Below are 16,713 nucleotides of genomic sequence, written 5' to 3'. Positions count from 1 at the left end.
GTTGAAGAGGCTTTATCAAATACAAAGTGGGCACAAGCTATACAAGAAGAACTGGAAGCTTTGCAGAAAAACAACACTTGGAAGTTGGTCTCACTCCTGGAAGGGAAGAAGGTAGTGGGGTGCAAATGGGTGTTCTCTATTAAATACAAAGCTGATGGATCCATCGACCGATACAAGGCAAGACTTGTGGCAAAAGGATTTACACAGACATATGGCATAGATTATCAGGAAACTTTCTCACCAGTAGCCAAACTAAATACTGTTAGAGTTTTGTTGTCTCTTGCAGCGAACTTAGATTGGCCGCTACACCAGCTCGACGTGAAGAACGCCTTTCTTCATGGCGACCTTGAAGAGGAAGTTTACATGGACATTCCACCGGGGTACACAGCATCTTCCATGACGAAGGTTGTATGTAAATTGCAACGAGAATTATATGGATTGAAACAATCACCTCGGGCTTGGTTTGGTCGATTTAGTTCAGCTATGAGAAAGTATGGTTTTCAGCAAAGCAATTCAGATCATAATCTCTTACGGGGGGGATGATGCAGAGGAGATTTCTAGGCTACAAGAGCAATTGTCAATTGAATTTGAAATGAAGAACTTGGGAGGACTCAAGTATTTTCTGGGAATAGAGGTGGCTAGATCACATAAAGGCATATTTCTTTCTCAAAGAAAATATGTGCAAGACTTGCTGTCGGAAGTGGGACTACTGGAATGCAAGCCAGCGGACACTCCGATTACTCAGAATCATAAGCTTGGAGAATATCCTGATCAGGTGCCAACTGATAAAGGGAGGTACCAAAGATTAGTGGGTAAGCTCATCTATCTATCTCATACTCGCCCGGATATTGCTTACGCCGTGAGTGTAGTAAGTCAATTTATACATTGTCCTAGTGAAGATCATATGGGTGCAATAATTCGGATCCTCCGCTATCTAAAGTCCTCGCCTGGGAAGGGGCTTATGTTCTCCAAGAAGAACCATTTGAACATTGAAGGGTACACGGATGCGGACTGGGCAGGGAATATCTCGGATAGAAAATCTACTTCGGGCTATTTTACATTTGTAGGAGGCAATCTAGTTACATGGAGAAGCAAGAAGCAAAAGGTAGTAGCTTTGTCTAGTGCTGAAGCTGAATTTCGAGGAATGGCTAAAGGACTTTGTGAACTTCTGTGGCTCAGAAGGTTGCTAACAGAGGTTAGTTTTGCTCCTGGCTCGGAAATGAATCTGTTCTGCGATAACAAGGCTGCCATTGACATATCCCATAATCCTGTCCAACATGACTGTACCAAGCATGTGGAGGTGGATCGGCATTTCATCAAAGAAAACCTTGAGGAAAAGATTATTCAGTTCCCATTCGTTAAGTCGGAAGATCAGTTAGCGGACATACTCACAAAAGCAGTGTCCAGCAGAAACTTCCATGACTCACTCGACAAATTGGGCATTTTAAGATATCTACGCACCAACTTGAGGGGGAGTGTTGGTGTGAGTCATTAGAATAACAAGATTATAGGAACCAATTAATTGTAAATTCCATACTGTAAGGGTCAACCGTAAGTTTAGCCGTAGATAATGTACAGGCTTGGAATAGCTTCCTAACTGGGAATAGCTTCCAAAAATTCCTCCTTGCATCTATATATTATTGTACTCTGTTCTAAGGAATATCTGAAAGAATCTCTGTTTGACGTGTTTATAATCATATCTGTGAATACATAAATGCTATGCAGTGAACTGAGTCGACTAAGATTTAAAATGACAATTGCATGTGAAGACAAGTCTGTGTCTGAATTGCTGCAGTATTTCTCAGGTCGAAAAAAATATTCCAACCAAATAATTTAACTGTATTTGAGCCTACAAACTTGTCATATTTTATGTAAATATTAGCATATTATGCAAGTAGATTAAATAAAGCATACAGGGAAAAAACCCTCCAGTTGAATGTTATAGGAAGAACATACCTTGACTAATAGGAAAACTGCAAGAATCACAACCCATGAAAGCACATAAACCAGAAAGTTTTTGCTCTGTTGGGAGATGTCAAGGTGATATACCAGACCGTACTGATAAATGAAAAACCTAAGAGAGAGAAGTATTTCAATCAACCTAGAACTCAACCCTGACTGACGAAGATGAGCTTGCTCATCATCCCACCATGATTGCCAACTTTTATCCGGTTGAACTCCTATGCCACCCTGCTGCCTGATCCATTTGTTCCAATCTTTCCAGTCATCTACTATCTTGCCCCAACTGAAACCAGAGGGATTAAAAAGAAATGGTGCAAACAACCAAGTGATTGACATGAACCAAATGGCATAAGTGATTAACATATAAGCCATGCTGCTCTGGTATGACCTCCGAAACAAATCATAGACAATCAACAAGAGCAATAGTTCAAATCCTTTCACAAAGTGGCTTCTTGAATACAATCTGTAGTTTTCAGTGAAGCTGGCATGAAACACCACGACCTTACGCCCAGTGGGTCTGTACTTAGCCCCCCCATGCAGAATTGTTCGGCCATAATGATGAGTTTTTGTTCCAAGGGAGAAAGTAAAGAAAACAGAAGCCAGTTGCAATTGCATGAGGACAAAATCTTTAAGGGCTGTGAGAAACCCTTTCTCAAGTCCAATCTCCATCACCATTGGTAAGCCTGTTAGGAGGCCAAGCTGTATAAATGACTGGGAGGCAAGAGCTGTTTCTAAGGATTGTAGGTTCCGCACTTTAGCCTCAAGAAGAAAGGCTTTCTCCAGTCCACTAAGAACAAGGTAGAGCTGGCCGTAGAGGAACACATAAATCCCAATTACTGATATCTGTGGATTTTTAAAACAAATAACAAGTTTACCACAAAATGTTACACAAAAAAAGTGGATGGAAAAAGCATCACATAAGAATGTTGTACTGACTTCCCAAAAGCCATGTTCAATTTCTCACAGAATTGAAAGAAAAGGTTAAATATTAACTAACAGAAACGCACAACCTGAATACTGCAAGGGATCAATTTCCAGTAACACAGTACATTCCATATTTGCATAAAACCAAAAGGCAACTAACATCAAGGACGTTGGCCATTCAGTTAGTTAAGAATATAGGAGGTCTCCTATTACATAATGAGTAGATTTCCAATTTTTTGTCAGGTCTATTTTCCTTGTATTTTATAGATTATTTCTAAGGATTGTAGGTTCCACACTCTAGCCTAAAAAAGAAAGGTTTTCTCCAGTCCACTAAAAACAAGGTGGCCGTACAGGAACATATACATTCCAATTACTAATATATGTGGATTTGTAAAACAAATAACAAGTTAACCACAAAATATTACACAAAAACAGTTGATCGAAAAAGTATCACATAAGAATGTTGTATTGACTTCTCAAAAGCTATGTTCAATTTCTCACATAGAATTGAAAGAAAAGGTTAAATATTAACTAACAGAAATGCACAACCTGAATACTGCAAGGGATCAATTTCCAGTAACACAGTACGTCTCCATATTTGCATAAAACCAAAAGGCAACTAACATCACAGATGTTGGCCATTCAGTTAGTTAAGAATATAGGGGGTCTCCTATTACATAATGACAGATTTTCAAATTTTTTTCAGGTCTATTTTCCTTGTATTTTATAGATTGTTTCAAATTCAAGATTGTGAAAGCCTACATCACTTTTGAGGGGGGAAGTTCTGCATGATAAGAAATTTAATGGTCCATCAGTTCACTTATTCCAAAAGAAGGGAAAAAGAACTGATTTTGAAGGAATGAGAGCATTTACCAGGCTACTGAAGTAAAACCCAATGGTTGTAAAATAACAAGATAGCATCCGGAAGAAATCAAATTGACGTCCAAGGCGGTAAACATCACGAGATAAAGTTTGTTCACTGTTTCCATTAGCAACCTTTGCTTCAAAATTCGAGATCTGATTTAGGCCTACATCACGACCTTTGCCAACTTGCATGTACTCATGGTATGTAATACATCCCCGACGTAAAGTAGAATTAAATCCTACACGTTATCAGATTCATGTGGTTGTGACTTAACATCAACTATTGCATTCATTGTATGATAAGTAATTCTTACCAGCAAAGACATCTTCACTTAAGTTAATTGTTTTGGATGCTTTGCTTATGCCACCTCTTGTGATGTGAAATACCTTGTCAAATACATCTGGATGCCCATAGTGGAATCGTACCCTGATATTAGAACAAAATCATAGAAATGAGACTAAGCTGGACATAGAAAAATCAGTACAGTTACAAAATTCAATCAAACAACTAGAGATGACAATACTACTGAATAATAATCAATGCATAACCAGTAAAAGTTATGGCAACAAGATAATATCACCAAGTCAACTAAGTTTGTGAACCTTAAATTTGTGTCTGGGCTTAGTTTAGATACCGGGCAAATATCCCACCCAACCAAGAGACATGCACACATGCAATGCATCCCTTACCTGAGAGGACTGGCAAGAAGCCGTTGACCAATGGTGACAAAGCTGGTCTCTTGATATGACATGAACCATGCTAGAGTAGAAACACTGCAGATGAGGAGAAAATCAAGACTCAGCCTATATTTCAAAAATGGTTGATATCTATTGTGATATTTCATGTATATGATTTGAAATAGCATATATTGAGATGGTGATATTTTCATTATAATTTGATGCCTGTAAATTTGCCCTCTCGCACAAATGTTCAAAACCAAAATTAAACATGAGAAAATTGCATCTTATGCACATAGAAGTTTATTCATAAACAGTTCTTCAGCATGGGTTATGAAGAAACAAGTACGTAATAAAAACTTCAAATGAAGTTCATGTTTTCCATCCCAGCCCATTGGATAACTAACTCACCTGAAAAATGCAAGGTTTAACAGGTAAGAAGTCTAGACCATAATTTCCCAGGCCTAAAAACTAACTACAAAGTGATTCATTGGAAAACCTATTGACAGTGACTTAGGTGTTCATATATGTGCTAGTGCCAGCTGTAAGTCCTGCATCAGAGGTGTTCAAAATAGCAAGGTGGTTTTAATGCCTAAACATAGACATGGTTTGGGACAAACAAATTTTGCTTAATGATGAAGCAATGCTTTGAAAATGAGAGAAAAAACATTGATGAGAAGAGGAAAAGGAAAAGTAGACTATGAATTTACTGGAAGGGGAAAACATTATCATAATATAATATTGGTAAAAAATGATAGATTTTATTGATTGGGAATTACTTTATATATTCTGTGTCTAAACATCCATGGACTCTCCATCAAATGGTCATGAAGCTTAAACCATAGCAAGAATGAAATTTGCATATTGAAATATATAAGTCAATTTATCACGAGATAAATGGGTGTTAAAGAATTTGTTTAGAAGCATGTATATGAATGATATACATATCCACACAGATTAATCACGGTTTGCATATCCTTACAACCACCAAAACATATCGTGTCATACATTTCTTGGAGAAACTAATCTGACACAATGGTCCCTGCTCAGATTCCCATCATATGGTATTGACTACAGACCCGTGATGTAGTATGTGTAACATGTGAGCCCACAGAATCTAACCTTCCCGTGAATATGTGCTCTCTTAAACCAAGAATTGTAGGAGGCCTACAGCCTTGGTGCTGATGAAATTCTTGCAGAAGATTTCTAATTTTGAGTGCTTCTTCCAAATAATTATCCTGAGAAACCAGACAAGATAAGAACCACATAAAGGATTAATATTTTAAGTACTTAAAAAGAATCTTACCTGGTTCATATCAATTGCTTGGAGAGCTTCACCACGGGTGAAGATTATAGCATGATTTTGATTTTCAGGCTTCCCTTCTCCAATATCAGGTGGACCAGGAAGCTTTATGCGATATATTACCTATAGAAGATAACAATGTACTTAAAAATTACTGCTATGTCTATACTTGATTTAATAATGCATTCTAAGAGGAGATGGTTTGAGGATACAATATGATTTTTCTATTTTTTAAGTAAATGACTGGTATTTATTTCATTGACAGTAATGCAATTACAACCATTTAAGTCCTGCAGTTATTCTATCCAAATTGATAATGATATTTTAACAGAAATGAATGATGCAGCTCATCTCAATAATAGATCAGTGTCATCAATTTTGGAACCGCATCATGAATCTGATAGACAGGAGGATATATTGCAGAATTTAGCCTAAAGTTTCGGAACTAAAGGTGCAATCCAACCTAGCTAAATGTAGGAAGAATTTTTGAACTTATGTAGCTCGTGCTTCTCACAGTAAATAAATTACTAAGAGGGTTATTGTAGCAAATAATGTGAATTATGAGTGTAAAAATATTAATACTATTTCTGGTTGGGCAACTAGAAATTCTCTTTTTTCTTTTATCTAAATGTATTGTGAATCTGGTAGAGTAGAAGGCAGATTCCTTCCCTGTACATTATCACTACTAATCAAAAAACAAAAATCTCTTTGACTGTCAACTGTTCAACTGATCAGTTCCAAGGATTTAGGTACACAGCTGATCAGTTAATGGGTATGTATAGAGCATTATACCGGGAATCAATATGAAGACAGCTGAAAAGCCTAAACAAAAACGCATCATGAAGTAGAAAGAATCTGAATTATATTTTTGTTGAATCATGAAATAATAGGAATGTCATCCCTACTTTTGGGTTGCTCTTGGAGAAATAATCATTAAAAGCGCTGAATCCTAAACTTGTTATACTTTGTCCACATCGTTGCTTTGTTGAATCATATTGAATTTTCAGTTCATTATCAGCTTTAGTTCCAATTTAATGATGGAAACTTTGAAAAAGTAGACTTTTCCAGAGTCTACTTTTAGCCAACAATTTGCAATTTTTGTTCAAATTCATTGTTTATGTCCATTCATTTCCATTAAAAAACAAATTTATATTGAAGTTGCATCCACCTGATTATATAACTAAAAAAAAAAGTATATTAATGATAGAACAAGGCTAATGCAACCTAAATGGAACCATTGCTAATCTATAGCAATTCGTTGATTTATTGTGTAGAAATGACTATACTGGAAGGTGGTCATAATAATTTTACATTTTATTGTTTAATTAAGCAAGTGCGAGGTGAATTATGACCTCAACTTTACCGTAGAGGCTACCAAACCCGCCACTACCTTCCACCCACACTTGCCAGCGAGTGCCACCTACTAGCACAGACAAGGCCGACAGGCCCGGCGGCTTCGTTGAGGGACATCCGGCGCTAGTCCTCCCGCCGGCGACCTGGACTTTTGCAAGGGTCTATTTCTGCCATCTTTCAGAGTGCTTCGGTGGTCATGCTGCTGACACAGAAAGTTTCGCTGACTTCAGGCGAGGCTAATAGGAGTACTCCGGCGTCGATTTGCTGGTGCTTTCGTATATCCTAGAGGGCTACGGCGACAGACGCAACCTAACCCAACCACCTCATCCCTCCATTCCTTTTAGCCGGCGAGTGACACTTCAGTCACAGACAAAGCCGACGGGCCCCGACGACTTCGCTGAGGGCCGTTTGGAGTTGGTCCTTCCTCCGGTGAACTGTATTTTTGCAAGGGAGTTTTTCGCAGTCTCTGTTGACACAGAAAGAGTTGCCGGATTCCGGTGAGTCTACTTTGAGCACTCCGGCGTCCTGATTAGCCTGTCCCGTGAGCACTATCAGCAGTTCATTTCGCAGATTTTTATCTGCCTCCTGAAGCTTTTTGCATAAATACTCGACAGAATGAAGCCTTTCAACTTTGGAAACCCTTGCATCTAAAGTTGAAGGTTTGATATCATTATGGGTCAGCTGGTGCGCTTTTGGGTAGAATCAAAGGCTTTTGAGTTTTTGCCAGAAACATGGAGGTCTTCATTAAAAATTATGAAGAGGAGCAGAAGGGTTTGGAGATTTGTAGTGATGGGTCGCAGTGGTATAGAATGGTTGATGGCTACGGTGGAAGCAGTATTATAGGCAGGGAGAAATTTGGATTTCACAAAACACTTGCACGAAGGAAACAGAGCATTCATGGCTCAACGATGCTCCAACGAGCATGGTAGGTATCTAACTGTCACTGAATATGGTGGAGGAGGTTGGCGGAGCGTTGTAGTCATTCCTGAAGGGTATGAAGGTCTGGGTTGGGAGAAGTTTGCTGCGGAATTACGCAGAGCTGCGGATATGTTTTTTGCTGATGAGTCAAGGAAGGAAAACCAGAAGAAGAATGAGAACATCAACTTGGAGGTGAATCATAAAGACCCAAGTATATCCACGGTGGCGAGGAGATCATATGCGGCAGCTCTGAAGACGGGTCATGCTTCGAGGGTTTAGAGTGAGGGGAACGGTAAAAGTGATATGCAGATCACGCCTCAGAACTAGCTTGTTGCGATGCATAATTCTTTAAAGGAGATGGAAACCCAACTTGTTGAGTTGAAGGTAGCGATAGCTTTCTTGTCTACGAAAATAGACATGCTTTCAGCTGGAGGCAATAGGGTTGTAAGAAACAAGACTAAAATAGGCCCGAATCCTTTAAACTCAGATAAAAGAAAACGAAAAATTGAATTCGGCCCTGTCCCTACAACCAGATCCCTCGTCGGAGTTGAAGGAAAATGGTATACTGCCTAGGTCTAAAGGAGATGTAGGATACGCTGAAGTTACACATAAAGGGTCACCAGAGGTGAAGGGACTTGCTGTCATCCCACAATCTCCAATGGGAACCCTGATACCATTGGAGAGAACTAATGGAGTTGCTGAGGAGGTACGAGATTTGAATATGGGTTTGGCGTTGGCGCCTTGTGTAGAGGAATGTCCAGAGTTAGGAGTGCAGCTGGATACTGTGTCTGGGAAAAATGTTGCTCCCCTGGTCTCTCTTCCTCCAATAGCGGATTGGATTCTGCCTAAAATTAACGAGATTCAGCAGTTGGTGGGAGTTTCACATGAAGGATGTGAAGACCAATTTAAAGAACTAATCACTGTGATTGAGGCAAGTCACGCGCTTGAAACCAAATCAAGTTTCAAGAAAAGTAGGGAGTTACAGCATCTCTTGGGCAATCAACTACGACGCTAAGGGTGGTAGCTTAACTAGAGGGAAGTCTAAATGGAGGGCATTGTGAAGATGAGAAACAAAGGGTTTGGGTTAGATTTTCGGGTAGAGTTTTAGTTCTACGGGAAACAAGGGGTTGGGGTCGGGCTTGGTGTATTTTGGGTTGTTTTTCATGGGTTTTTTGGGTCATTAGGGCCTTTCTAGTATGGGAAATGTATTTTTTTGTATACATTCAATATACGTGGTTACTTCTATTGATATATATATATATATATATAATATTTTTACTTATAAAAAAAAAAAAAAAAACTATACCAACTATTTGTTGAGCTTAACTTGAGAAATGGTACTTAAAACATGCAAATTAATGCTTTCCATTGCTTAACAAGTTAAAACCAGTCTATTTATGAAAACGAAAGTATTAAATGAATTTAAATTAGGCAAATGGCATTCTTATGGTAACTTCTCTATCTTTTATTGTTACAACTAAACTGTGTAGCAGTTTTGAAGTGACACATTGAACTGGTTTAATCATTCTGCTCATTTTTTAACATTATTATTGCTATGCATAACAGGACATTAGACTAGCTTTGCAAAAAATATAGAGCTAGCCCTTGTAAAAATCCAAAATTTTCAAGATTAGTCCTATCACGTTGAATTCTGCAATATAAGGCAAATGCTCGAATACCTGTTCATAACCATTGACAGCTTTAACCAACAAAGAAGAATAAACCTTCTGAGGCTTGTCTGCAACAATCTCTTCTTTCTCCTCAACATAAGCAACACGGAGAGATGGGTACCTTCAAGCAATAAATGGATATTCCAAGTCATATGACTTCTAGTTACTTATATGAACACAAAGAAATTATACTTTGCACCTCCAGACTATCACCTCCTTTGCAATGTGTCAACCGTAGTTTCAATTTCGGTAATTACCACACTTGAAAGGCTTCAACTATAAATTTAAATTTAAATGCCCACCCTATCAGACCTGAAATGTCCAAATTGTCTCTACCTAAAATTGAAATGTTCAAAATACCATGAGCACACTTTAGACATTTCCGGTAATAGTGTACACATTGCACTTTTTGGATGTTTGAGCATAAAAATATCTGAAATTGAAAGTTTGGATGATACATTGCAGAAAGAAGTGGTAATTTGGCCGTGCAGAACGTGGTTTCCCTTATGTTATATACATACATCAGGTAGTTTTGCAATAATTTATTCCTTTGTTCTTTTTTTTTTTTTTTTTTTTTTCTCTCCCTTTATGTGATAAAGGATTACCTTTTCATCAAGTCAACTATGTCGTCCGCATGGGGATTTCCAGAAGCTTTTTGTGATCCAAATGATTGACAAGAAATAATGTATGTGAATTTCATGTCTGCTAGCGCATCTAGTTGATCTGATAATGGACGGTTTCCTTTTGTAGCAGTCTCATAACCATCAAGGATATCTGGATAAGAATCAGCATATGGCAAAAGCTTTAGTGAAATCCTTCTTTAAAATAATCCTAACCAAGTTATTAAGATACCAAATGGCCTCTCGGTGTATCCAGATATTAGGCACTGAGGATGGAATTCCAAAGATAGATAGATGAGTAGTATAACTCTATTCACGAGTACAAACCTTCCTCCTCTGCCATGTCAAGAAATGCTTGTAATTTTAAGGCTTCTCTATAATACATCATTCCTCTAACTGAAATCAACACATAAGATAAAATAATAAGGATAGTAAAATAATCTGCTGTATTTGCCTCAGCACCCAACTTTATGAATATTGCTACATCTTTCTCATCTACCTGTTCTGCTTAATGTTTGACCTCGGAATGAAGCCCAATTTCTTAGCTCTTCCTCATTTCTCTCCACTTTTAGTCTCTCGAGGTTTTCACAACCCGTGCGTTCCAAAAAGTGTTTCCACTCATCTATGGATAAGGAAAAAAAGAAATGATCTTAAGATAAGAGTTTAATCCAAATGGATATGACAACTATCAAGAAAATATATAGTATCTTATGGTAACCTGGAAATATCTTTTGCATGTAAAAGATGATGGAAACCTCTTGCTGGCTTAATTGGAGATCCTCCACTGAATAATTAATATCTTCCATGTAGTGTGGAGTTATAACGCTGTACCAATAAAAACTTCTATGAAGATAACCATCCAGATGTGTGTATCTTAGGCTATGCCATTATAGTAGAATATTCTAGACAAGTTTTTTTTTTTTTTTTTTTTTTTCCCAACCACTAAAAACTACAAATATGTTTAGGTGAAGAGAGACAATCAACTCTCTCTAAACTTTTCTATAAGCTTCTCTTTTCTTTCTTCTTTCTCCAAACCTACAATTCCAACTTGGTATTTGAGAAGAAATGTCAGATGGATTCTTGTAATGAAGTATACCCTTAATCTATACTAGTCCATCATATTGTATTTGTGTTTGCATTACATATAGTTGATCAGTCGGAGGTAGAAGGGAATTTTTCATTCCTCTCTTTTGCAAAACCCTAATTCTTAAAAATCCCAAATACATGATTAAATCCAAAATAAGACCTAATGAGCTGAAAGTTGACTTGTGAAGAAAAATAGAAATTGCAGAAACTTCCTTTACTTCTAAAATTAATTTAAACTATATTCAAATACAATAATCTGTTTCTTGCTGCCTATATCACCAGGCATCTTTGGGGAATTAAACTTCTTTTAGGGATTGAGGGGCGTGGTAACTAATAAGGGTTTAAGAGTATCATCTTGACTTGGTTCTATCTATAAAATAAGATATATCTTTAAACTCCTACACGGTCAATCTATTTAAGTAACCATGAAAGCAATTTTTAATTCAGTCCATATCCCAGTTTGTTGAAGTCATCTTGTAATTTGTATGGGCCCATTTAACAATAAAATGAATTTTAAAATCCTAATTGGGTATAAATTCCATATCATTGTACCAACTAACACTTTAAGAAATGTTTATAATCTTCAAAAAATTAGCTGTCTATAATATCCTTAATAAAGTATAGTGCATTCCACTCCTGACGCGGGCTCCTCGAAATTCTATGTGGTGTAATTTCTAACAATCTCTCCTATTTTAGATTCGATATAGTATGACCTTGTTTTTAACTGATTCTAAATCGAGAGTTTTCCTGCTTAGCCTTCATCATTTTCAATCTGCAAAGCTCATTTCTTTTTTTAATCTTTCATATTTAACTTTTAATAGAAAAGTCCTCAATTTCTGTAAGAGACCAACAACAGCAAATTACACCGAGCAAAATGACCACAAGCATCCAAAAAAGTGGAGGTAACTCAAGCATCAAGACTCGAGAAACCATGACTAAAACGAGGGTTTCAGAATTCTTTCCTCTAATATAATTTGGAGACGTGTTGCATGTGTAACAGGTGAATGAGCATAAATTTCAATCATTTTAACAATGATATTTTCATTCTTTTAAGAAATTAGAGAATCTTTTGCAAAGAGAAGTAAATATTTTGTTTGTCTATAGAATTCCATGACATAGAAAGCATATACATCAACTGAAAGATGGTTAAATAAAATCAAACACAGAAGTTCACCACGAAAAAAATTTGACCTGAATGACAGCATATTTCGTACTTTAGGAGCATTGGGCATATCCATAAAGAGAGAAGTAGCAAAGAATGAAATACGCCTTTTTGCCTCTAAGTTTGCCGGTATGTCCATTGCTGCATCTTTGACAGTAAGCAGGAAATGAAAGCGCTTGATCTGCCATTGAACACTAGGGCTATTATATTTCTAATTTTGATATGCAAGTACAGGTTCATACTTTCTGATTATTCATATGTACGTGTATATAAGCCAATCCATGTATTGAATGTTTAGGCACGTCTGTGCATGTTAAAGGTAACATATGAATGTTGCAAACTATAAAACACCAATAAAAAACAATACACCATACATTAAAGGGAGAAAATATGCTCACCCTTGAAAACCTAGTATATTATACAATACGGATATGCTAATGAATTAGTATTTTCTTTTACAGATGCTAATGAATTATTATTGAAAACATAATAAACTAATTTTAGTCTAGAAGACAAAAACATCAAAAGCTATATGTATGCGTATTTGAAAAGAACAAAAGAACACATGATTTGTGATCAATATTTGATATTCATAGAAATTCAGAAATTTTGAAAGTTTCTAACTTTCTAAGACAATAGATCTTGCATTTTACATTGAAGCCTCTTTTTTTCCTAGAAAAGTTAAATTTTACAAACCAAAAGTATATGTGCCATATCCCGTCACACAATGTCATCTCTGAGCCATATTTGCAAAAAATAAATTGATTTTCTATTACATGCATAACTATCCAGTACATAACACTTTGTATCTCTAACATCAGTTGAGAAGAGGATTCCTCAATTTTTTCTCTCAGATAAGACTTCACCTTGCACGGCTCCAAAGTTATATATGAAGCAATGGACATACCTGTTCATTCAGTGGGCCTCTATTTAGCAAAGGGAAGTGGATGGATCTTGTGCTAGCAGATGACTCAAATAATTGCGGTTCAATTTTTCTAGAAAAATCACCATAACTCTTGTCTATGTTTTGGGGTGAATAGAGCAAATCCATTATCCTGTGCACATTTAAAAGGAAAAGTAATGAGGTAAATAATTTTAGTTAAAAGGTCGGGCCAAGAAATGAGAAAATGAATCTTGAAAAGCGACTATAGTCTAAAGCACATCAAACCTGGAACAATTAGTCATCATATCATTGGTTACAACCTCAAATATATCTTGGAGAGCTTTCACAACTTTGTCATAATGGCTTTCATTCCCCTCAACCTTATAACATTTCATAATACAAGTCACTAGAGATCTAGTACAGGCTTGAAGAAAATCGTTGGCAGTACTATTACAATAGCTTTCAAGTGCATGACATAGTTACCAGAAGTTCAACTAAATCGACACATTTTTCTAGCACAGCTGGGAGCTCTTTCATCCTGAAGTCCTGAAGGAGACTTGATTTTCCAATGCTTTCTTCAATTTCATTTACTATGGCAGATATGATCCTGGAAAGCAATGCAGAATATACCATTCCAAGAAGGTTACAAGTGAGTAGCTAGCAGAATGCCATCAATAACTCTAATTATATTTTCTTTCAAGAAGGAGAAATAGAAAAAAAAAAAAAAACATTCAGAAGAATTTGAAGGATGTACTTATCCAAAGAATTTTTATGTAAAATAGTAGGTTTTACCACAACATTTTATCCTATATACCTTTTCTCCAGATTTCCCACAACAAGAATTTCAAGGATGTACTTCAATGACTCGTAGCACTCCTTTACAGCATGGTACATGCATTCCTCTTTTTTAATCTTTCTGAATAGAGCCTCATCCTTTCCCTCAAAATCTTTTGCAATGCTCCAAGCTGTTGAAAACTAGTACAAATACAAAGACCCATTTACAAGTGAAAAACAAGAACAAAAACAAAGAAAAAAAAACAGTTCACAGAGTTTCAAATACACGCAACAAACCTTATAAGCTAGAAGGAAAACCGGCCAACAAACTGAGCCAGAAAATGTTTCTGATGCCATAGGAATTTTCATTAAATCCAACTCCCTGCTTGTGGAAACCTATCTGTTTCAGTTATTTTCTTGGATGTCATGCAACAATACAAAACACTTCAGAAACAATAAAATCACCTGTCGCTTATCAAATCCTCTAATCGAAATTTGTTGATAATTTGGTTCCATACTAGGGCAAACCTTGAAAAACTATTTTTTTCATTCTCCGACACCTGAGACAATCAATTATTAGTTCAGAGCAATAAAATGAAAAGATACCTAAAGACAAGTTGCGATGACCTTGCATTGTGAAAATATCATACCCTCTGAAATCTATTCTGAAAAAACCTGATTCTTTTCTTGTCATCATTCCGTGATGAGGGTGCAATAAGACGTAAGTTAAACGCATAAGGCAATGAGTGAAATCTACTTCTCAGCATTCCCAATGTCCGAATCTGTAATTAAAAAGTAAGAGCGAGACCACTATCATGTAAGTTTGATTAGAAAAATACCACTTACCTCTCCAATGTGATGCAAAATGCCATAGACTCCACCGAAGATTGTACAGAAAACAGAGTACCAAATCTGTGTGTCCATAAAATACACCTTCAATAGACACAATACGAAAAAAATGAATACCAAATATAAAAAAGACTGAAAAAGAAAAGTAATGCTTCATCTAGCGACTGTTCTAGAGAACAGTTTCCAATTCTTGTGAACAGTTCTAAAAATAAGTCTTATCACAGGTAAAAAAAAACTCAAGATACAATTCTCAACTCAAAAACAGAAAAAGAAAAATATCCATAATGGTGGGGCTCTCTCACTCACTGTGCAATAGCATCTCCCCAAGCCACTGCACAGAAAGGGCAGGGAGTGCTGGGGTTAGTCTCCTCCTACCACCCATCATACTGAAGGGACCTCCATTCTTGAATGGAGGAGATTCGAACTCTGTGCATTAGAGGGGAGATCTTCGTTCTGCAAACCATGCAAGATGGAGGGGATCTGCCCCACAATGCGCATGGTAGAAATGTTACCCTCACACTTTGTGAGTGGGGTTTGGGGGAGATCCCCCATCTGAATGAGTGGTGGGGATCTCCCTCGACTTGTGTGCAAGGGCAGAGAGGAAGATCTACCCTCCCCCTTTTCTCATGTGGGATTTCTAACCATCACGTGGGGAGGGAGGGGGTGATTCCTCCCACTACATTCTCACCACAAGCGTGGATGGCTGGTGCGGTTGGGGATCTCCTCCACCATGCAAGTTGGAGTCCTACAGTAATTTCTCAAGTGCTACAAGTCCCATAAACAAAAACATTTCTTGAAAATGACTACCAAGCATAGCCTATGATTTCTCCAGAATCTAAAAGGAATGAAAATACTAGATGGCAGAAAATGTGTGTAAATTGGAAGAAGCCACATCCGTTATTCTTATTTTAGGAAGAGTTTTGTTTATATGATTCTTCATTATTATTGTCGTTGTTGTTGCAACTATTTTTGTTGTCATTGTTATCATCCAGTCAGTTGATTTTTTACTTCAATCCTTGGTTATTTTTTACTATGAGTTTGTGTCCTCCTCAAACTTCTAAAGGTCGACCATCATAAGTACTGTTGCAGACATTGTAATCAAAACTCACAACTATTATAGGAGCCCATACAGCAACAATTGCACCAGCATTACTTTTGACTGCAACAGTAGAACAAATTTTTATCAGAGATACTGGCATCAGTAGTATTAAAATTGGAACTCCTCCAAGCACATAGTGTAGAAAACCTACCTATTGGAAAGAGCTCATGCCATTCATAACTTTTCACGCCAATTTTCATGATTTGTTTTGTCGGAGCCATGAGTGGTTTTATCTGCATTTCACATTGGTAATAACTTCAAAAAGTTGACTTGCATGAGCATGCTTCTAAACATGGTTGAAGTGAAAAATATAATATATTACTAGTTTGCACGCTAAATCCAACTAATGCACAGTAACATTAACCAAGTAAAGCAGTGGAGGAGATCCCCAAAATTCATTCGGACCATATATCAAAAGCTTGCAGATATAATTTTGCCTCATTTTCTGTGGTTTCCCATAAGGTTAAAAAATGAAAAGCAGTGGAGCCTGAGATACAAACATTGTAGTTTAAGTCTGAATACTCGCAACAACTGTATAAACTAAACCCAAAGTTGCTTGGGCCACCTT

General features: G+C 37.0%; 1 protein-coding gene across 1 annotated transcript in view; it reads right to left on the bottom strand.

Moving 5' to 3' along the window:
* Positions 1-16,713, bottom strand: part of LOC121237886 (putative callose synthase 8) — a 36,163-nt gene that overhangs the window by 4,475 nt on the left and 14,975 nt on the right. Inside the window, exons 18-39 of the mRNA XM_041134807.1 lie at positions 16,297-16,378; positions 16,156-16,205; positions 15,044-15,130; positions 14,848-14,979; positions 14,663-14,757; positions 14,495-14,579; positions 14,238-14,398; positions 13,907-14,030; positions 13,709-13,803; positions 13,448-13,595; positions 12,570-12,721; positions 11,011-11,117; positions 10,792-10,914; positions 10,620-10,688; positions 10,278-10,446; positions 9,682-9,793; positions 5,735-5,854; positions 5,551-5,666; positions 4,441-4,524; positions 4,065-4,177; positions 3,760-3,989; positions 1,957-2,805 (exon numbers count right to left, since the gene is read on the bottom strand). Of these exons, the coding sequence (XP_040990741.1) occupies positions 1,957-2,805; positions 3,760-3,989; positions 4,065-4,177; positions 4,441-4,524; positions 5,551-5,666; positions 5,735-5,854; positions 9,682-9,793; positions 10,278-10,446; positions 10,620-10,688; positions 10,792-10,914; positions 11,011-11,117; positions 12,570-12,721; positions 13,448-13,595; positions 13,709-13,803; positions 13,907-14,030; positions 14,238-14,398; positions 14,495-14,579; positions 14,663-14,757; positions 14,848-14,979; positions 15,044-15,130; positions 16,156-16,205; positions 16,297-16,378 (3,303 nt within the window). The remainder of the gene's footprint in view (positions 1-1,956; positions 2,806-3,759; positions 3,990-4,064; positions 4,178-4,440; positions 4,525-5,550; positions 5,667-5,734; positions 5,855-9,681; positions 9,794-10,277; positions 10,447-10,619; positions 10,689-10,791; positions 10,915-11,010; positions 11,118-12,569; positions 12,722-13,447; positions 13,596-13,708; positions 13,804-13,906; positions 14,031-14,237; positions 14,399-14,494; positions 14,580-14,662; positions 14,758-14,847; positions 14,980-15,043; positions 15,131-16,155; positions 16,206-16,296; positions 16,379-16,713) is intronic.

Source organism: Juglans microcarpa x Juglans regia, chromosome 6S (genome assembly GCF_004785595.1).
Source record: "Juglans microcarpa x Juglans regia isolate MS1-56 chromosome 6S, Jm3101_v1.0, whole genome shotgun sequence".
Classification (NCBI taxonomy): Eukaryota; Viridiplantae; Streptophyta; class Magnoliopsida; order Fagales; family Juglandaceae; genus Juglans; species Juglans microcarpa x Juglans regia.
This window is presented reverse-complemented; position numbering and strand designations above follow the sequence as displayed.